The following is a 21,640-nucleotide window of genomic DNA, read 5'->3' on the forward strand; positions in this document are numbered from 1 at the left end:
TACACACAGACACACAGAAAATTGAACATAAAAGTATTTATTTAACAATTTATTTGCCTTATCATTTGACAAATATTTCAGAAAACACAGACTGTATTGTCCACAAACACACAACAACAACAACATCAACACAAATATGAAAATACAAGAATATTTGATAAATGCCACAATCCTACACAAATAACTTGTCTCTTCCTACGATCATCAAAGAGAGACACATGCAGACTATTTAATCTATTCACGTTTTAACTCGACCCAGTTAAAGTTTATACGTCCTTTAGGGAATTTGTATGAGGAAGCTGAATTATTATTCATGGTGCATGGAAAAATCCAATCAATATTTTCCTCTTTGCGTTGGTTTGGGATGGCATAATAAATTCACTGGGTCCGACACAAAAGACTTGTCTCTTCCCACGACCATAAACAAAGAGACACATACAGAATCTATTCAAAGCATGCTTTTGTCACATCGCATTTTAATCTTTATCACAAAGAGAATGATAACATTGGCAGCCATCCATGCCATTCCTCACAGTATGGAGGTGACACTCCAAACCCCTGAACTCCCTCAAGTCACTTTTATGCTCACCAGTTTTCTTATTTTTTTTTTTTCACCCATTTTGTCTTCTTTCACAAACATTTGAGGACATAAAAGTTACAGGCAGTTCCCCGGGGACAGCTGCACAGTGTGCCAATGCGTGCGCCTTTACGCACGGCGCATGGCTCCCCTGCGTCACACTGGGAGGGGAGATAAAAAACAATTTGAATTTAATGAAATAACAAGTGATGGTGCGACATTTAAGATATTTCCCTGATCATACCTGATACTAATTCAATTCATTAGTCAAATATTGTTGTTGTTTACTTACCGAAGGCAACCAGCCAAGCTTTTTCTCCAGTGGCATTTCTTTGCTCCTCAGCTTCTCCAGTACTTCTTGTAACGCGTCAATCTGTACAGGAAGAAAATAGATAGAACATAAGAAAAGATAGTGAATTGATCATTTAGACATATATATATGTAAAACAATATGCACCATATGTATAAACACTTTAAAGGTGGCAGTAAATGGGCTTTACTCTCATGGCTGTTGGCATGGGATTGATGTTTCCTGAAACCTTTCAAACTAAACAGGGCTTATAATTTATAAGAAAAAACAATTGCATTGAAATAAAAAAAAAGCTAAATATCTCAGACATCTTAAAATATTTGTCCTTTTTAAGTGCTTCTAGAAATATTTCACACCCCTCTCTGTCTCTTTACAGAATCTCTCACCAGATCTTTTTCTTGTTGTCTTTTCAGCGAGAAATCCAGCGAGCGCGTTTCCAGCGAGGAATCCTCTGCGCTCACGAGCCACAGGTACGCGCAGCAGCAGGTGACCGCGAGCAGGAGTGTCCGTACGCTGACCATGGTGCTGAAACACTGACGGGTCTGAGGAGGCGTGAGGGGTTGCAGGAGGAGATGGATGTCTTTGAGGATGGAGGTGTCTGTACAGAGAAGCCCCTCTTTATAAGCGCTTTACTGCTGCCGGTGACATCAGCCAGCCTCTGAAATATTCATGGACACTCTGACATACTTGACCCCGCTCAACACCTTTGTATTTGAATGTTTGACAGGGAGGGGCCGGAGGATATCGAGAGGTCAAAGGCTGGATTTTCAATTCATAAAACATATTTGACAAATTAGTCTGGGTGACATTGGAAATCCTTCATCTCCCATCTCTTGTACACTTGGTAATTTTCTTTTTAAATCTCATGCTTCTCCCATCTTGCCAGATACGTTGGTTGTTGTAAAACAAAGCAAAATATGGTTCAATGGTTTAGTTTTTATTTTATGCTTTACTGCTTTTGTTGTGTCTGCATAATGTTTCTCAAGGGATGTCTCTGTCTTAAAACTGCAAGACAAATCTACCTACTGGTTAGAATAAAGTGACTTGATTTGATGTCAGTCAGTGTAAAATAAGTCTGTCTGACTCATGGTGAGTCATTTGGATGTGTCACAAAGCATGAGAGAAGTACAATGGAAATTCTAATATCAATGCCATCACTTATCCTTCACTTCTTGGTGTAAGAAGTAAAGTAACCAGTCGTCGATGCAGTTATTGCATGTGACTCAAAGAACATAACAGTTTCTCATCTCTGAAACTGAAACAGTCAGATGTTAAAGACAATCTGGTTCTCTACATAATATACATACTGAGGAGAATACCTTACAAGAGTTTTGTTTCAAATGTTTCCTCTACTCTGTCCATCTTCTTCTGTCATCCCTGTTCAATAAAGATGAAATCAGATGTCAGGTTAAACCCCACTGACACCAATCTGTTATTGGTATCCAATTTCCTTTTATTGGATTAACCTTAAGAACCCACTGAACTGTGTGTGTGTGTGGGGGGGGGGGGGGGGGGATAGCCCCAGGGGCTACTTCTTCATCTTGTTAGTTATTATCTCCTTCTCTGTCACTGCTGTCGCTTCAGTGACTGGTGGGGATCCAATAAACGTACAGTATTGTGTAAAAGTCTCAGACCATTAGACACCATTCAATTGTTGTTTTAGCAATGATATAATGACCGTAGAGTATAATTATTTCTCAATTGCTATATTGGAACACATCCACAAAATGCAAGGGAAAAAATCAGAAAATAAAAACCCAAACAGCTTCTACAAGTGTGACCTACATGGCTCTCTTAAAACTGGAGTGGTACCCTAATGAGGCACACACACATCAGAGGTCCTAAAATGTGGAATCTAGAATGCTGTTTAATGAGGGATGGACTCAAATAGAGAATGAACAGTTACTGTTGATAAACCAGTAAGCTGGTTACCATATCTGACTGACTGAATTTTTTTTTTTGAGTCACAGCAGTGTATAACTTAGACACTGGCAACTGTATCAAAATACTTTTAATTCAACTAAAATATATTTTAAATGTTAAAATCTAGTTTGAAGCTCATTAAATGAACATTTAACACAGAAAACATTGATGAATTGTATGTATGTTGTCATACTTATAGTATAGTATAGTATAAGTATGTTCTCATGCTGGCATCACTGTTAATGTTATTGCTGTCCTATCTCCCACTGAATATGAAGGCTTTTGGGAATATTAAATCCTCTCCCTGCAATTTCCCTTCCTTCCATAGAATATGAATTGAGGTCACGTAGCAATTATCGAACAGGCAGACAGACTCACACAGCGACAGGACTGAGCGTTTACATCTGTATTTCTTTCTGTGAAATGTACATGATTTTCTGATTTGTTTTTATCCTCTTGGGTCGTCCTTACTATGTGCTTCGGAGAACCCGGAAGATTAAAAAAGAGACAACCCGGAAGTTTACTAATTAGCTGCGAGTCGACGTAGTGTTGTCGGAGCCGTTTAATCCAACGTTTTCCTCTCTTCGGTGGATTTCCATCCAAAGCAACAATGTCTGAAAGAAAAGTATTAAATGTAAGTACATGGTCTTCAACGAGCCGTCTTCTTCTTCTTTTTTACAATCTTTATTATAGTTAGCCGCAATGTATGAGCTCTTTAGCAACCAAGCAAGCTAACGTTAGCTTTGAAGCTAACTGTGGTGAAGCTAAGAAATCGAGCCGTTGTAGTAGATAATTCACAGTGTGTTGTGTTGCTTTTAACCATTTAATCAAACTACAGCGGCGCAGTCATTGTCATTATGTTATTGCTGTGTGAATTATGGCGTACGTTTGTGCCACTTGGTTTTAAAATGTTTAATGCTTTGTGTCCTACAGAAATACTACCCTCCGGATTTTGATCCGGCCAAAATCCCAAAGCTCAAACTCCCCAAAGATCGACAGTATGTCGTCAGATTGATGGCTCCATTCAATATGAGGTACATCGTTTTGTTATTATTGTGTTTACGTCCCTGGCCACAGGAGCCGTTCTTCCCATGTAACTAGGCCATATCAGACAACTCTTCATAGTAGTAACAGCAGTTGCTCCCTCAACTAAACTTTATAAAGTTAAAATGAATGCAATGTAGTGTAAAAACTTTGAAACTCTGGGTAAACATTGAGGTGCTGTGCTGCAAGGAGCAAACAATAAAACTATTTCAAAGATTTGATTGCAGGAGCTGGTGTAACCTGTGTGGCAGGGAGGTTGGGACTGAATATTCATTTAGAGAATAGAAGAAGAGGAAAGGGTTGAAGAGAAGAAAAACTAGAGCACCTAGAGTGTTCAAATATCTGCCAAGGCTGCTCAGTTTGTGGATTATGATATATCTGTGCAGTAATATAGAAGTATCTATATAGTGCACTATGAAATGAGTTTTACCTCATAAGGAAATACTGACATTTTAATCAGTCTTTATACCTAAAATGTCAAAAAAAACTCTCCTGTCTCATATGTTTTGAAATGCATCCTAAACTAGAGTCATGTGCTTGATTCATGTTTCATTTAAAGACAGAAGTCTTTGATTTGGTTGGTACCTGCTGTTTGACCTGTGTTATCAACAATCGTTCTCTGCCTCTCTGGTTGTTTGCAGGTGTAAGACATGTGGTGAATACATCTACAAGGGCAAAAAGTTTAATGCACGCAAAGAGACTGTTCAGAATGAGCTGTACATGGGACTGCCAATCTTCCGTTTCTACATCAAATGTACTCGATGTCTGGCTGAAATTACATTTAAGGTGGGATTTTATTTTGATGCTCTGAATATTGCAGATATACTCTTTACCACTGGAATAAGATAAAACAACAACTCGTATGAGGAAAATGATTTTTTTTGTGGTTTTTGGTATAACAGACTGACCCAGAGAACACAGACTATGCAATGGAACACGGTGCAACGCGAAACTTCCAGGCAGAGAAACTAATTGAGGAGGAGGAGAAGAGAGTCCTGCAGGAAAGAGAAGATGAGGAATTGAACAACCCCATGAAGGTCAGTCCGTAAACCTCATCTATTATTATTGCTAAGTAGCTTTCAACCATTTGCCGTGAGTTAAAATTGTGATCCCCATGTGTCTGACAGGTGTTGGAGAACCGCACAAAGGATTCAAAGATGGAAATGGAAGTTTTAGAAAACCTCCAGGAACTGAAGGAGCTGAACCAGAGACAGGCTCAGGTGGATTTTGAGGGAATGATCCACCAGTACAGAGAGCTGGAGAAGAGAGAAAAGGAGCGAGAGAAGGAAGAGGATGAGCGAGAAACCAAGTAAGTGTGTAATGTACTGTAATGTTTTAATAGCCCAAATAAATAAATATGTTGTTTGGCAGACTTTTTCTGACTATATTGCATGTAGCTACTACTACATGGGTTCCCACTGACCTGACCCAATCTCAGCATCTGTCTAAAATAAATGTTGTCATTTGTATTGATCTTTGTATTCAAAATGAACGTTCATTGTTTCACAGGGAGATGTTGGAGAAAGTCATGGTTAAAAGGCTAAGAGACTCTGATTCAGAAGAAGAAGAGGAGGAGAGCAGCAGCTCACAGACCGACAAGTCTAGCACAGACAAACCAACAGACATCCTCACCACTGACAAACCCACAGTAACCCAGGTATGTGCAACAACTACAACTTCAACTAAATTTAATAAATGGCTTAAATGGTAACTGTCCAAATTTCTTAAAGTTCTAAAATGTCTAAAAGAAAAATATTCAGAATTTAGAGAAGAGTCTTTGAGCTTTGAATATTGGATAATTTTTCTGCAGGGGGCCACAGCTGGAGGAGTGAAGAGGGCCAAGACCGAGAGATGGGAGAGGAGTGTTGGGATACTGGGCAGTGGAGGAGCACTTGGGTCCCTGATGGTGCGAAAGAAACCAGCAACAGCTGTCAACAAACCCAGTCCAGTGGCATCAACAGCTGCTTCAACTTCACAAATCGGTAATGAATCAAAAACTATGTTTATGACATCGACAAATGTCATTTTAGATCTTTGAAATTAGTTACATGTTGCAGTGAGTATGTGTGATGGGACAAACGGCCATTTTCTGCTGCTTGTTAACACTGTTTATTAAAATGTCTTTGTGTGTCTTGTTTTACAGATTCAAAGGTTTCCAAGCCGACCGACTCCACAAATGCTCCAAGGCCTGTTACCACACAGAATGGTTCTTCGTCTCTCAGTCTGCTGGGGGCGTATTCAGGCAGTGACAGCAATGACAGTGACTGAGAGGAAGATGACTGACACACAATTGTAGGAATGACACAGACATTTATATAATGACAGACAGTTTTATAATGCTCCACAGAAATCAAAAATCACGTGTGAAGAAATCATTGTGTTATTGGGCAGTCTTTAGCAGCAGTTTTGTTGTCTGCTGTCCAAATCCAGTGAAACCAAAATAATCACTGGATCATTGTGTTGTTATTATGAATTTATCCTAGAAATATGCAATGTTTCAATTTTTGTGAAACAAAATTGCTATATTAAAATGTTGTATTAAAATGCTTAACTGTCACTTTTTTTGTTTTATTGTAAATATTAGTGATTTGTAATTAGGCTTGTAGGCATTCAAATACGAGGCTGGTCTGAGTATTTCAAATACTGGTAGTCCAATGGGATTTGCATGCACAACCACCTCTATGGTTTACTGAGAATGGTTTGGAAAAGAGAAAAAAAAGTTACAGTAACTCAAATAACTTAACAAGACCATCTCTGAATGATCAACACATTTAACTTTGAAACAGAAGCAGAGGCACACCAGGTACCACTCTGCTCTGTACCTAATAATATATCCAGTAGGACTGCAACTAACCATTCAGAAAATGCTGATGTTTTTCTAACCTGGAAATGATTTTCAAAGGTCTTGCTTTGTCCACAGACTAAAATGATTCAGTTTTAATGATTTTGTTGTTGTATGGAGCTTAACATCTTAACGTCCAGTGAGTTTAAATATCTGTGCATTATGTTTTATTACTGCCTCCTCTTCCATTTGTCCTTGACCCCTTTCCGTCCCTTCTTCTTCTTCTTTGGCGTCCTATTTAGCATCCATAATGTTGCGTTACTGCCCTCCTGTGGATTTAATCACTCGCTAACTGAGTGTTCAACATCACGTCTCAAAAATAGTTCCAATGGCTTTGATTCAGAATTTACACTGAAAGACAACACTTCAGTTTTCGCCACTAAGGTCTTTATCACTCAGATCAGGCTTTAAATCTTAATGCATGGCGTGTTTTATAGTATTTTCCACTTATCACCACAGTTTTAAAGCCAAATTGAGCACCACAGTAAATGACCACCACATGATTATACGAGAGAAACGAAGGGCTTAAGTTTAGGTTTGACGGGAAGTAAAAGGCTCGAGTTTCGTGTTTTACTCCACACAGCTGAAGCTTTTATGTCGACCCACCATCACGCTGTTTCACTCCACTCCCCTTTAAGACAGTCTGGTCCAGCTAACGTTAGCTGACTGACCCGTTTGTCTCGACAGCACGGCGGATTTCATGTTTTAATGTTTTACTTCTACACCTGGAACAACGTGAAAACGAAACACCGGATGGTAACTGGGAATACACAACTGGACCTGGGAACCGTCAATGCAGAGAAAAAGGGTGAGCTTTAAGAAGTAATAATGTTAGCAACTACGACGTCAGCTTCACTTAGCTAACTTAGCGTTGGCATGTGTTAACACCAAACATCAGTTGTGCCTTATACGACTTCAACATCTATTTATTTCACATGAATGATACAGTCAGAATAGTCCAGTCTGTGAAGCTCGTTGTTGGACGTTCAGAAGTAAATGCTATAGTCAACTGGCATTTAAGTAATTTGAATAATTGTGCGAACCCCTAAATTAACCCAAATGCTAACTAGCAGTTGTTCATGGTTGTTGTTATTAGCTGACGTTTTTCTGAGCAACTTTAGGTTTAGCTACGTGCTAAATATTTAAATACCGTTTCTTCCCTACTTAGCAATAAACGTTGTAAGATAAGCATGGGAAGGTATTTTCACTGAACCTGTTGATTATTATTAACGTCTCTCGGACACATTCATCTAATTTTGAACTAATGATTGGTAACAAAGAACACAACCCCCACGAATATTTGGCATCAGATGAGTAAACGGTGAGATTAGCATTTGAGTTTGGGTATCTTTATGTTTTTTTAACTTTTTCTTGATGGACTTAAACTCTTCAGGGTTTGGTTTATGTGACATTTATTGGTGTAGTTGCACAAAGGAAACCACAATTTTAGTTATATATTCTGAAAACATGCTTTCAGTCTACAATCTTCGTTTACTTCTATGGAGCTGTATTTGAATCGTCTATAAATCAAACTATTTTGTTTGCATTAATGTTGTGTTACTAAGTATTTTAGGCCATAAAATATTAACAATAAAATGAATAAAATTCTCATTTCTGAAATATGGTTGTTTAATGTTATTAAATGTTATTATGTTACAAATGTGGACTCTTGATAATGTCTGGAGATTTGGGTCCAGACGTTTGGTTCAGAGTTTGGTGTTTAACATAATGAGTGCAGCAGTAGGTTCTGTGGATGAGAAGAATTAAGGACAGAAGGAGGATCCAGGCGAGTGGGTGGCACCTGGCTTGGGCACACATAAAGGAGTTCTTACATTTACCAGAGATAATACTATCTACGGACATTTGTGTTCACACATCTCCAGAATTCATTGCATGTCTGAAAGCAGCTTATGTCACCCTAAGCTATCAGTGTAACGTTTCATCCCTAGATCCATGGCAAAGTGGCTGAAGGACTACCTGAACTTTGGCAGCAGGCGTGACCCTCCACAGCCCCCAAGGCCAGATTACAGTGAGAGTGAGATTTTGAGGGCTTACCGTGCTCAGAAAGAGCTAGATTTTGAGGACCCGTACAAGCACTCTGAGAAGGAGATCCAGAATGGTGGTTTCAGCTCCTGCAGTGCCACAATGAGCCTTCCTTCTTTCCCTGCAGTGCTGCCTAATGGTGTTGAGGTATGACCTACTTTTACAGTCATGAGCATGTCTTCTTTGTGTTGTTCTGTATACCTTGTCCCATTCTATTAATGCTCTTTTAAATAATTAAATACTCAACTTGTGAAGATTAGCATCAAGGTGATGTTTCTACTATTATTAAAATTATTTTTTTTCACATTATACAGGTGAAAGTGGTGTCTCCTAAACACAGACTGATCAAAGTGGACTCTCAGGAGTTTGGCCGCTGCACAATCCCCTTGAGTCCTGTGACTGTTCAAGAAGAACCAGTAAGTGCTGTTTTTATCTTGTGCTTAATTTCCTATGCTATTTACTTTCATTTTTTCCATTTCACTCTCAGTATTCTCTAAAAATAAATAGGTACACTGTGTTCTCCAAATGTATTGTTAAATTCTCTGTCTTTCTCTCCTTCTCAAGGTGGTTCCTTCTGCCCCAGCTGTGTCAGACACAGACACGGACTACTCTGACCCATTTGATGCCCGTCCAGATCCAAGAGTTAGACCAAACTGGGAGCCCAAACCTGCACCAACTGACTGTTGCAGCTATATGGAGCCATTTGAAGCTCAACGGATCATATCAGGTAAGATCTTTATCTCTCACTAGATGTAAATTTAAAAAGGTCAAACAGTTCTGTACTGTTATTATTTGCTGATTATTTGATTTAGTTTGGTCTAATATTTTCAAGAACATTACTTTCAAAGCACATTATTTTTCAAATTGTTGCTTTTTTCCTGCTTGTGAATGAATATGTAACACAGTAATTTACTCTGCATGGTTTCTTTGAAGAACTGCAGCACAGCATGATAACTAACAGGTCTGGAAGTGGAGACCCTGGCCAGTTATATGATAACCCATACGAGGAAAGGACTCGTCACCATCACCGAGCTGCTCCACCAGGACAACAGCAAACCCATAAGGTGGAATGCGGCCTCGGCCTCCTTGACACCAGGGAGAGCAGACTTCCACAGGATGATGAGAGGCCGGCTGATGAATACGACCAACCCTGGGAATGGAAGAAGGACAACATCTCTAAAGCCCTTGCAGGTAAATTGTCTTTCTTGACTCATGTTTTCACACAAAATTTGTCTACTGCTAATTTTCTGTGAAGGTTCTGAGTCATCCAGGTCATAGTCATCGTCAGTAGTTAGCTGCAGGCAGGTGGACTTGCTAGAGTTGAGTTACCTACAGCTAACATTTGAAGATTAATGATAATTGTTTTTAATCAAACCTGCAACCTCTTTCTCTCTGGCTATAGTTCAGTTTGAAGGGGCAGAAAGAGAGCGCTCACGAGCTCAAACAGACCAAAGCAGGCTCACCAAGACCGGTGTCACGTCTCCCTCAATGGACTCTACACTCCGTTTGATTGGTGATACTCCTCCTCTTTTGGGAGAGAGAGTGGATCCAGCTATGCCTCTGGAGAGACAAGTGTAAGTAAACATGCTTGTTGTTTTAGAGATAGAGAGGTTTACAGCTTGACATTTGAGGGTACAGTGGAACCCACTGGTACTGATTAAACCAAAATACCAGGTGTATTACCAACTTAAATTTAGCTTATTTAGTTGATAATTAAGATTGTCCTGTTTACTGTGACAAATGTAATGGTCTTGATCTGTCGTTTTTTAGCATACTTTAATGAAACACTAGAGCTATTTTTATGATTCCAAGAAAAAAATGACATTTCCATTAATCTGTCCTCTCTTGTGTTTCCTCTATGTCACCTGCAGATGGTACCATGGAGCTCTGAGCCGGTCAGAGGCAGAAACTTTACTGACTCTGTGCAAAGAGAACTCTTACCTGGTGAGAAAAAGCCAGTCCTGCCACGATGACTACTCGCTCTCACTCAGGTAGACACTGCTGTCTTTTGTTTCCATGTAAGAGTCACAAGAAAATCTCCGGGGTCATCACATTTGGAGCTTGCCTTGTGTCAAACAGCTTTACAACTCCCCTAGATGCATAGTGAACTAATTGCATGCAAACAGTCTGTTCATAAAATGCATCATTGACCACTTGAGATCAGATCTGGGTACCACATCCTTTATTTAAATACACACGGACATCATGACTGTTTGGGTTCACTGTCGGTGTGTGTGTGCAAATGACAGAGAGAGCAAGAGAAAAGGGATGAGAGGAGCAAAGTGAATCAAAGACCTAGTACTCAAAAAGTTTTAACCATTAGAAAAAGTTAATTATGTGGAGATCAGTGATTTTATTCTGAAAGTGGCTACAAATAGTGCTGATCAGTGTAAAAAAATCAATTGAATATTAAAAATCCAGTGCTGATTATACTAAGTCTCACCCCCTTCTGCATGTTCCCCTGTTCCTCAGGAGCTGCAAAGGCTTCATGCATATGAAGTTCACTCGGTCAGCAGACGGGCGTTACGTGCTCGGTGAGAACAGCCCTCCCTTCTCCACCATCCCTGAGGTCATCCACTACTACACTACACACAGGCTGCCAATCAGAGGCGCTGAACACATGTCCCTGCTGTATCCGGTCATAGTGCAGACCCTCTGACACTGACCAACACAAGCTAATCCTGCTGGTGCTACTGAAAACAACATATACTCAATATTTAACTACGCCTACCTGTTTCTTTCTTATGTACATTTTCACTGCCGTTCTACCTTTAATGCTCACAAGAGATTGGAATGTTTGGTGCCATTTTTTCTTCTTCTTCTTTTTCTTTTTCTTAAAAATGACACTGGCAGTTTCACAACAGAGCTCAGTGCCTCGTGAACCTTCACCTGTGAACTGGTATTATCACTGAGACTGTTTTAAACATCGAGGATTCATGAAAATGAACCATTTTTTGCTGTTAAGATTGTTAGCTCAGTAGTAAAAGACAAAGTACAGTCAGGAAATGTCTTAAGGCAGGAGAATTTGCTGAGATTTGCCTCTTTGTAATGAGATTTATTGAGATGGACCGATACTGGCAGGTGATAGAGGTGTTTCTTTTTGGTTTCAGTTTATACCAATAATCCAAGCTGTTATTCCTGTGTAAATTGTGAGTTTTAAAGTGACATTGAAACAACAACAAACAATGGTTATTATCCGTTTAAATGTGGGTTAACAGTATCTACCAACCAGACACTACATACTCACCTGTGTGCGACGTCCGTGTTTCACTGAGGCCTGAGGTTATTCGATGCTGTAACTGCGAGTCGTTCGCTCATTAGATTCAAATGTGAGAAGCAGACGGTCAATGTCACGTGTTCAATTCACACTCACAATAACAGACTCCCGCAATAGTAGTTTAGAGAGTAATGACTACAGTATTATATTGAAAGCTTGTGGCTTTGTGATCATGATTATTATGGAAGCTTTGGTAGAATATTTACTGTGCCGTTTTATAAGATTTTAAATGTCTGTTATAAATAAAAGTTGTTGCCTGTTTTTTAATTTTGTTTTCTGTTATTTATTCAAGTTTCTAATTTAATTTAATTTTTAAAACCAGCTCATAAGCACGGTACAGTATCATTACTGTTGACTGCAAAACCTGTAGCCGATTTGCATTTCCACCTCGAATGTGTTCACAAACATGACACTGCCTGCTCTTGTTTGCGTTTTAAAGAGGTTATATTTGCATTTACACATTGTGGATGTTATAATGTTTGAAACTGCAGTGATGTAGTGTTTGCACAACAGTATTTGCACTGGTGCAACTCGTGAAGTGCGTTGTTATTATTGACATCTAGTGGTGAAGTTTAATCGTGGCTTTAATCAAACAAAATTTCTATAACTTAAAAAAAGTCTAATAAACTCCAAGGCTGCCATTAGATTTAATGTTTTAGCAATTTTATAATGACCATATAGTGTAATTGTTTCTCAATCACTTTATTGGAACACGTCCAGGAATTATGTAGGCAATTTTAAAATAACAAACATTTCAGAAAAAAAGGATTAAGTGTCAAGTATTTAATGTGACATATCTTTACAGTTGAACAACAGCATGATCCTGGCTCAGTGTGTTTGTCACGAACATTTTCACAGCTGCAAAACCTGACAAATCAGACGATGACAGCATGGACTGAAAACAGCCTCAAGGTAAGGCTGCTTAATACTATTTCTTGGCAAGAGTTTGAAAGGCTAAAGCGAAAATGATCTATGCTATACAAAATACCACATTTTTATTGATGGAAGGTGCATAATTTGAAATTGCCTGATGAAAACCACCGCAGCTGTTTGTCACTGAGTGTCCTGATTCTGTGGAATCACGTTAATGATAATCTTGCCCATGTTCTTGTTGGCCTCCATGTGCCTGTGAGCCTCTGCGATGTCCACGAGGCTGAATGTGCTGTCAATCACTGGCCTCAAAGAGGCTGCCGCGTCTGAGAAGTGTGGTAACACTCGGCGTGAGAAAGCTTCGACCAGCTCTGCTTTGTACTGTGAAGAGAGAATGCGGCGTCAGCCATCAATTACATATGTGAATACTGAAGATGGGTTTAATTAGAACATGAAATGCTTTTTTAAATTTGTTAAATGTTAAACGTAAATTCTCACCTGAAGGCTACGGGAGCGGAGGAGGCTGGCGAGCAAGTGTCCTCGCTTAGAGAGCAGTTTACCCAGAAGATCACCTTCTATCGTTCTGCCCCCCATGGTGCCATACAGCACCCACCTGCCATCAGTGGCTAAGCAACTCACGTTCTGCTCCCAGTTTTTTCCACCAATACAGTCAAGTATGACATCTGCTCCCTTTCCTGTGAAATCGCAATGGGGTTATTCTGCTGACAGTGAGTTAGACTTGACCCTGAGCTCCTGAAGTCGTCTTGTCCTTAACCTAAACTTTCATTCTCATCAATATTATACTATAGTTGTACATACAACTTCTAAAATTCACTATAATTATTGCTTTCCCACATACATTTACCCTCCACTAAATATTTATTGGTTCACAGGTAAAAAATAGTTATTTAGTTATTTAGCCTTTTATTTTGAAAGAAATTAATGTTTTTATATTTATAGAGATTGTGAAATGTAGAATTACAGTCAAATTTGAGAAATAATACCCCAAACAGTGATTCTGACTCTAACATCAGTTGATAAATAACAGAAATAGTGAAAGAGGATTACAGATATTATTTGGAAAAAAAAAATAGCACCATAACCCATGCAGCAGCATAGCTTCAAAATTCACCTCCTGTGAAGTCATGAACTCCCTGAGCAAAGCTTTCCGTTTTGTAGTCAAACCCGGCTGCTGCTCCCAGTTCCTTGGCCATCCTCAGCTTCTCTGGACTCCCTGCTGTGACGACGGGCACGGCACCGAACAGACGCACGAGCTGAACTGCTGCCGTTCCCACTCCGCTAGCTCCAGCGTGAGCCAGCACCACTTCACCCTCCTTCACCTGAGCTGTGGCAGAGAAGACGATACAGAAATGAATGCTGGGTTTGTCAGATGTGCATAATTAATACAATTAAAATCTGGTATGGCTACCTATGAGCACCAGTAGTTGGAAAGCAGTGAGCCAGGCCTCTGGAATGGCAGCAGCCTGGCAGAGTGTGAGATTCGAGGGAACGGGCATGAGAAGCTCCTCAGGTACAGCCACATACTCGGCGTATCCTCCTCCACAGAGCAAAGCCATGACCCTGTCGTCAGGCTTCCAGCCTCTCTTCACTTCAGCGCCCAGAGTGTCCACAGTCCCAGCCACCTCCAGGCCGATGATGTCACTCTCACCAGGAGGAGCAGGGTACAGTCCTCGCCTCTATGCCAAACAATACATCACGGTAATGTCAGACCAATATGAGCGGAGATATTCTTTATCATTTGCGTGCAACATGTCTGGACTTGTGTCTGATTCTCCACTGACCAGTTCAGTTTCAGTCTACACAGTCTTTGACTTACAGCTGTAGTGTATAGCTTTTAAATATAAACAACTGTCATTTAAACCATGACATTCCAACACTGCACACATGAAAGGGATTCATTTTATGTCAAGTTTCAGAAGTGACTTCCACTGCTCAAAAAAAACGGTCGTGCAGCAGTTTGACAGGATAAACATCTCGTGCCCCTCATCCAACCCTGCGTTGCTGCTGTATACACACGATTACTCCCTCAGTCAGGTCTGATAATATTGCTTGACTGAGCCTGTTTTCAGATGAAGGAAGTAGCATACAAATAATGTTGTGTTGTTTCTGTTCACAACGACCAAACAGACGCAATTATAACGTCAAATACAACAATCACCAAAGGTTACACACTGTAGCTTTAAAACGTTTTATGTTAAAAAGGCCAAAAACATGGTTTGTGAGCTTAAATGTTGACCTTTGGTCACCTGAATTGAAACAATGAATCCAAAATAATTGTAAGGGAGCTTTCAAATCACAACTGAAAGCTTTTCACTGACAGTGTTCCTGAGATGTAAGTTTATTAAGAAATTCTGTCAAAGGTGTTCTTGAGATAATTAACCCGGAAATAATTCATCCAGCACATTAGAAGAAGAACAAGCCTTTATATTTACAATAAACTGTATTGTGCATGATTTGTAATTATTATTATTAATAATATATTGTACCTGCAGTAAATCAGCCCTGTTGAGGGCAGTGGCATGAACTTTAATCAGTACTTCTCCATCTTTAGGTTGAGGTCTGGGAACAGTCCGCAGCAGCAGATTCTCTGGTCCTCCTGGTACGTCAACACACACTGCACGCATCATCTTGGCAAAGCTTGAGCAACTCTTGTGCCAGGTCTTTAAAAAAAAAAAAAGATTAGGTTATAAACACAAACAAGAGCAACTTCACAAAATCAAAAATGTTAATTGGATGTTTAAGACACTCACTGTTTGGTCAGTGCTTCTCAGTAAAAACCTTCCAGTTTGCAGAATGTGATGCATTTGGTGGTTACTGCAGCGGCAACTGTGAAAACAGGAAAAGACCAAATTCACTATCAACTATGAAAACTCTAATTTGTGGCCAAATTTGTCTCTCCCCCCATGTCCCCTAAAAAGAAGTATTTTGAAGCTGTGAAGTAACCTTTTTTTGAGTTATTTCTTTCATCTCCCCAACAAAGTATTTTGTGGTCGTGAAGTTGTGTTTTTTGGCCATGAAGTAGTTTGTGGCCACAATTTTTTTTGCCCCCTATGTCATGTCTGTGGCTCCGTAGATAACGAACATCAAAACAGGTGTCACATCTGAGGTATAATACATTTATAGTGATTATTTATGCCTCAAAGTGTCTTAATAACTAAATAATTACACTTATACAGCGAGATAAATGGTATCCCGGCACACATTGTCAAAGGACATTAATAACTATGAAGCAGAAGTAGAATGAGGAACAGGTGTTCATCAGTGGCGCCGGTTTAGCGGTCAGTGAAGAGCCGAGATTACGCAATCACCTGGCGTTTAACGCGCATGCGCGAACAGTGAACGCTTCCACGGTTTGAACGCAGACACGTTTGCTCAAAGGTCTGATTGAGTCAAAGTCAAACATCTGCATGACGTTTCACTGCAGCTGCAATTTATAATTATAACAGCAGCAGGTGGTGCTTACTTCATGCTGTTTCTCTCTGTTTCTCCTCTAAATGCGCAAACATGTTCAAACAACAACATTTTAATGGACTCACCAAGCAAACAGATGTCAACGGCTCTGAGGCTCTCAGGCGACTGAAGTTTTAGGGAACTTTCTGCCATTATGACATCCATGCATTATGCAAGCGGTTCACCATCCATTAAGCGGAGGAGGGGTCAGAAAGTTAGGTCACGTGACACGTTAAAGGGATACTGCACGAAAAAGTTGCCTAAAAAGTGTGTCATGGTGTTTCCCACACTGGGTGTGTGGAGTATGTGCAATATGCAAAATGTGCAAAGTGGATTACATGCAGTGATTTGGTAGTTGTACATTATATATATATATATATATATATATATATAAACTACCAAATCTTAATTAAATGTTTAGATACTCACCAAACAAAATCAGTCACACAGAATATAACATTTCAGGATGTAGGCTATTTAGATGTCTTTATTTGAGTTTCTTGTGAAAGAAAATAAAAGGCTACATACATTATTTTTTACATAAGGAAAGATTCCCTATAGTATCTGTCTTAAATGCATAGTTGAAAAACTGTTAATTAGAGGTTAAATACGGCAAATGAATGTGTCCTGTCCTGGAGATTCAGAGTTTGAATATTTTCATAATTTCATAATAAACATATTCAAACTCTGAATCTCCAGGACAGGACACCTTCATTTGCCATATTTAAGTGTAACATACAAGCTGAGTCATTGCTATTTATTCATTGTCTAACCTGCACAAACCCTGACTGTGCACTGACGGCATCATGAAATCTAATCTCTCAACAACACTCAATGCCAACAATGCCATTCACTTTCCTTCAGATACAATGGGACTATTATATTACACATGCTGAGACGGCCATAGCAGCGGACACTCCTGTGAAACACCACCGTGGGGAACGATGCTCATCGGGTGAGAAAAAATACACTAACCTGGTTTTAAAACACAGATTTATTTAAAACAATTTACCCCAAATCATGACCTTCTCCCTTTAGGTCTTGATATAAAAATGGATCAAATCTACAGAAGGCCTGTCCCACACAGAGATCTGAGAGTGCTTAACCAAAAGGAGGACAAAGACCTGCAGCATAAACTTAGCATGCTGGACAAACAATACAGGTACACGCTCAAAATGCTCCAACAGAGGCGAGACACGTTGATTCGTGAGCAGGGGAGAGTGGTGATGGTGAAAGTGTGTGAACCCAAAGCCATAGTTAACATTGCTATGAAAGAAATCGGAGAGCACAAGACACACGTGAGGGCTGTTCACACGTCTGATGGCAGAAGACACTATTCCAGCAAGTCCCAGCATCAACACGAGGGAGCTGAACTGGCACAGAAGAATCGGTCAGTGTCGGCACCACTGACGTCGGACAAGCCCACAGGTCCACTGAGACACAGAGGCAACATCCGGGCAAACGTGTCTCTCATGCAGATGAAAAATATCGCAACCATTGACTCGATATCAGAAAAGGAACTGGCCAGGCAGCGGCAGAAAGCCTGCGAGGAAATGGACAGAGTGAAACGACTTCAGAGGGAAACATTACACAAGAGGGTGGCGGAGTTTATAAGAAGTCTCAGGGATAAAAGTGATGTGGAAATACTGGAAACTCCATAGAGAAACTTGAAAGGGTCATTAACTTTATTATCTATTCAACATTTACAAAACAAAGAAAAACAGTTGTAATATTAACAGTGAGAGTGATGTATGTACATATTTTGTAAAAAAAACGAGGATTGGTTTCAATATTTCTTCTTATATTAAAGAATATCCCCCATCGTTTTCATGGTCATCAAAGCTTTGTGCACTGGCATCTCCATGAGCAGGCTCTGTTTTTTCTTCCACTCTGGAGACTCAGGAAGGTCTTTGTCTGCAAAGAAAATAAATACATATAACAGGAAAACTTCAGTTCATCATACCGATGGTATTGCCTTATTTGACAGAAATGAATATTGTATGTATAAATATGTTTAGTTTAACACAAATGTGAACATTTTGTTTTAAGCCCTAACTTCACCAAGTTTGCCTTTAAAAAAAAAACCCTCAATTAACTTCATCTTATTACCTTACCAAAAGCTGAAATGAAGTAAAAGTTAAATTTGAAGCTACAATTATGATAAAGAGTTCCCCCAATATAGTGATTAACTTTAATTGGCCTTAACTACAGTGTTGTGGCACACCAAATAGAAAACTGACAAAAAAATGTGAATTTCAGAGCTGGAAACTGAGAATTTCTTTCAATAAATGAATGTGTTTCAGTGTTCTAATGCTCAGCGTTGACATGACACACAATCTTGGATACAGTAGATGGAGGTACGTGATCACAGTCCTACCTTCGCACTGAATGTGCACTGTGGTGGGAAGACACCTGGTGTGGTCAGAGTAGTTCAACGTGCAGAGGACAGCAGTCTTCTGCCTTGGCACGGTGAACATCAGCACCAGTATAGAACACAAGACATTACTCTCCATCACGTCTACGGACGGGAATCGCTCCTGTGAATAAGGAGTCAGGACACAGTCAGTCAGTCAGTGTAAAATTATGTGACAAGGCATACTTGTCCCCCACTGTTATTGTTATTAATTCAACCAAGTTTTTGGTTACAAAGGCCATTTCTCAATCCAAAATGTGTAAAATGTTAAAAAATATACAAAACATTTACCAAAAAGTATGAATTCTACTGCTAAATATCATAAATACACAAAGGAATCTTGTTATGTTAAGCAAGACAACATTTTTGACATGTAGTACAGCTGCAACTGACATTGACTTTTTATTAGTTTGATATTTTTTAGTGTGTTTTTGTCTATGTAAAATCAGACAGCCAGACAAATGCTTAAATTCAACATTAAAAAATGATTGAACGATTATGAAAATGATTACTATTCCATGGATGGATGAATCTTTTAGCTTTGACAATAAAATACAGTTGTTATAATGTATGTCATTTACAATTATTCACTTTTCTACGACAAAATCTGAATTAAATGATAATATTACTCTATGTTTATGCAGAAAACATGACCGGCCTGAAGTCTCACTTATTTTTATGACAGAATTCACTTTCACATGCAGCTTTTTTCTGAGACGTTTTATGATTTACTAGAAAAAAAACAACAAAGTCTGGCACCTTAACGAGCTTCAGCTGCTGCTTCCGTCCAGCGTGGGCGTTGAGATGCTGGCTGAGCACGTCCAGAAAAGCCTTTATGTTTGTTTGTATGTTGTTCTGCTCAGCGAGTTCGTTCAGGGGAATGAACGGGGGAACGTTATGACGAGTGATCCTCAGCACAGGCTTCAGGTCTATCTCCACGTTGTAGGTGTCTAAATAAACGCCCTCGTAGGCCGTTGTCACAGACACGCACACTCCTTTACCAAGGCTTGTATTGATGATGTCATACCCACCTAGTGCCACCAGCATATAAACACAAAGGTGGGAGAAGGTTAAGAAACACTGACAATGAAACTGCTGTAAATGGCTGACAACAAAGACATGGTTGTCGTACCAATCAGGTGATGGGCATACAGAAGATCTTTCAGTTGTGAATGTTTGGCCATCAGCTGTAGTAGCTGTGAGTTCTCCGAGTCTTCATCCATTTCCTCCTCTCCTTCATGTGAACACTGTTTGTCCATCGACAGCCGCATTCTCTGAAGACTCTGTCGCAAGAGGGTGTGACCAGAAGCAATAAGTCATCAGCTTACAGGGAAGTTAGTGACCATTTCATTTGCAATAATGGGCAAAAAATGAGCAAAAAATGTAATTACAATAACAACTTTTATATCAATGACTATGATGATATTCTCTCCTGTGTGTGCGTGGGTTTCTCCAGGTTCTCCACCAGTGCAAAAACATGCAGGATTGGGGGTTAGGCAAACAACCCTCATATGGAGGATAAAGCAGTAGAAGATGGATGGAGGGAACTATCAAGATAAATGTCAGGTAACTGAAGGTATATTTTTACAAAGTGAAAAAACACTCTACACTCATCAGCCACTTTATTAGTGTATACCTGCATAACGTGCTTGTTATAGTCAGGTCTGATATTTTTGCTTGACAAAGCCTCGTTGGCGCTGCTCAGGAACATCAAACAGAGGAATAATAACAGAATAATAACATCAAAAACAACAAAAATGAACAAAATTTAGGAACTACAACTTTTAGTGTGATCAGCCATTTCTGGGATATACTGATAAGGGGTGGGTCAAAATATCGATTTGGTGATGTATTGTCATTGTCAGAGGGAGTTAACAGAGGGATAATGGCAGAGAAAGCTACGTTAAGAGATGCTCCAGCCACATTCAATACATAGACTTTATGCACTTTGTTCTCTATGTTGTGAATAAACAGAGAAATCCTGCACTTTAAACTTTTATAATCACTATATGATTGTCTTGCAATACATTGATAATCACAGAATTGTTGTATCATGATATTATTGGTATCGTGGAGCATGTATTATCACATCGTGAGGTAAGCTACCACCCCTAAATACTGACTGCCTTGAAACGTAGTTAACAAGTTCGTTCGGACTCCTAGTTTTTTTTTTTTTTTTACATAGTTTTGATGAGAAGTCCATAAGCTGTGCTCTGACGTCATGTGTCACCTTGTGTGTCTGTATCTCTGCCTTCAGTTGCTCTCTCCGCATCATCAGCGCTTCAGCTTCAGCCTTCAGCTCCTTCACACGCGTCGACTGCTGGGGAGGATTTCTGCGTCTCTTCGTCTGAACCGCCAGCACACTTAGGTGACTTAAAACCCCTGAAAACAAAACCACACTTAGATTTAGCACATATAATATAAGCACTTATCACCCACCAGCTGCTAGGGTTGGCTAGCTAGCATCGTCGCACACGAACTTCATCACCGTAGCTTTGCACGACATGACTTACCCTTCGAGGACAATCCCTCCATCTTTCATTAAAATGTTGTTATTTAAGTCTTGTTCTGTGTGGAAAATAGTCGTTGCAAGTTCCGGGTTTTCGATTTTGGCGGCTCTGCGCCCCTGTTTTGCGATGATTCACGTGTTATCGGAATAATCGGAAAAACAGAAATCCAAACAGCGAGATTCACACGAATGTTCCCTCGGGTGACTCAGACGGTAGGCGAACATTGATAATAAGCATTTGTGCTAAATATAGTTCGTAATATTGGAGTTGTTAGTGGCAGTTAGTGGTTGCACGTAACGCACACGTAGACGGCGAAGTCTACAGAAAAAAAACACTCCTAATTTCTGTACCTTGGAATGG

The 21,640-nt window shown here is 39.7% G+C and overlaps 6 protein-coding genes across 6 annotated transcripts; 3 read left to right on the forward strand and 3 right to left on the reverse strand.

Annotated features, from left to right (window-relative positions):
- Window positions 1-21: 21 nt before the first annotated feature.
- LOC131445001 (cocaine- and amphetamine-regulated transcript protein-like) lies at window positions 22-1,478 on the reverse strand. Its single transcript, XM_058615759.1, has 3 exons — window positions 1,274-1,478; window positions 870-950; window positions 22-738 (listed from the first exon to the last, which is right to left on the reverse strand). The coding sequence occupies exons 1-3, from the start codon at window positions 1,406-1,408 to the stop codon at window positions 631-633; spliced, it is 324 nt and encodes a 107-aa protein (XP_058471742.1). The 5' UTR covers window positions 1,409-1,478; the 3' UTR covers window positions 22-630.
- A 1,811-nt stretch (window positions 1,479-3,289) lies between these two features.
- yju2 (YJU2 splicing factor homolog) lies at window positions 3,290-6,401 on the forward strand. The gene is made up of 8 exons (XM_058615501.1): window positions 3,290-3,444; window positions 3,744-3,844; window positions 4,496-4,640; window positions 4,757-4,891; window positions 4,982-5,163; window positions 5,364-5,511; window positions 5,665-5,836; window positions 5,998-6,401. The coding sequence occupies exons 1-8, from the start codon at window positions 3,421-3,423 to the stop codon at window positions 6,120-6,122; spliced, it is 1,032 nt and encodes a 343-aa protein (XP_058471484.1). The 5' UTR covers window positions 3,290-3,420; the 3' UTR covers window positions 6,123-6,401.
- Window positions 6,402-7,000: 599 nt separating this feature from the next.
- On the forward strand, window positions 7,001-12,283 carry LOC131445333 (SH2 domain-containing adapter protein F-like). Its single transcript, XM_058616340.1, has 8 exons — window positions 7,001-7,504; window positions 8,646-8,886; window positions 9,054-9,155; window positions 9,304-9,466; window positions 9,673-9,930; window positions 10,142-10,313; window positions 10,611-10,730; window positions 11,212-12,283. Exons 2-8 carry the CDS (start codon window positions 8,650-8,652, stop codon window positions 11,396-11,398), a joined length of 1,239 nt encoding a protein of 412 aa, XP_058472323.1. The 5' UTR covers window positions 7,001-7,504; window positions 8,646-8,649; the 3' UTR covers window positions 11,399-12,283.
- Window positions 12,284-12,784: 501 nt separating this feature from the next.
- Window positions 12,785-16,548, reverse strand: tp53i3 (tumor protein p53 inducible protein 3). Its single transcript, XM_058615653.1, has 7 exons — window positions 16,444-16,548; window positions 15,658-15,733; window positions 15,394-15,567; window positions 14,316-14,583; window positions 14,019-14,231; window positions 13,385-13,581; window positions 12,785-13,267 (listed from the first exon to the last, which is right to left on the reverse strand). The coding sequence occupies exons 2-7, from the start codon at window positions 15,709-15,711 to the stop codon at window positions 13,070-13,072; spliced, it is 1,104 nt and encodes a 367-aa protein (XP_058471636.1). The 5' UTR covers window positions 15,712-15,733; window positions 16,444-16,548; the 3' UTR covers window positions 12,785-13,069.
- A 332-nt stretch (window positions 16,549-16,880) lies between these two features.
- Window positions 16,881-18,018, forward strand: LOC131444577 (uncharacterized). The gene is made up of 2 exons (XM_058615051.1): window positions 16,881-17,312; window positions 17,396-18,018. Exons 1-2 carry the CDS (start codon window positions 17,192-17,194, stop codon window positions 18,016-18,018), a joined length of 744 nt encoding a protein of 247 aa, XP_058471034.1. The 5' UTR covers window positions 16,881-17,191.
- On the reverse strand, window positions 17,360-21,572 carry cenpo (centromere protein O). The gene is made up of 6 exons (XM_058615050.1): window positions 21,284-21,572; window positions 21,001-21,152; window positions 19,903-20,053; window positions 19,530-19,801; window positions 18,735-18,894; window positions 17,360-18,271 (listed from the first exon to the last, which is right to left on the reverse strand). Exons 1-6 carry the CDS (start codon window positions 21,303-21,305, stop codon window positions 18,162-18,164), a joined length of 867 nt encoding a protein of 288 aa, XP_058471033.1. The 5' UTR covers window positions 21,306-21,572; the 3' UTR covers window positions 17,360-18,161.
- Window positions 21,573-21,640: the final 68 nt, after the last annotated feature.

The sequence above is a fragment of the Solea solea genome, chromosome 18 (assembly GCF_958295425.1).
Source record: "Solea solea chromosome 18, fSolSol10.1, whole genome shotgun sequence".
Taxonomy (NCBI): domain Eukaryota; kingdom Metazoa; phylum Chordata; class Actinopteri; order Pleuronectiformes; family Soleidae; genus Solea; species Solea solea.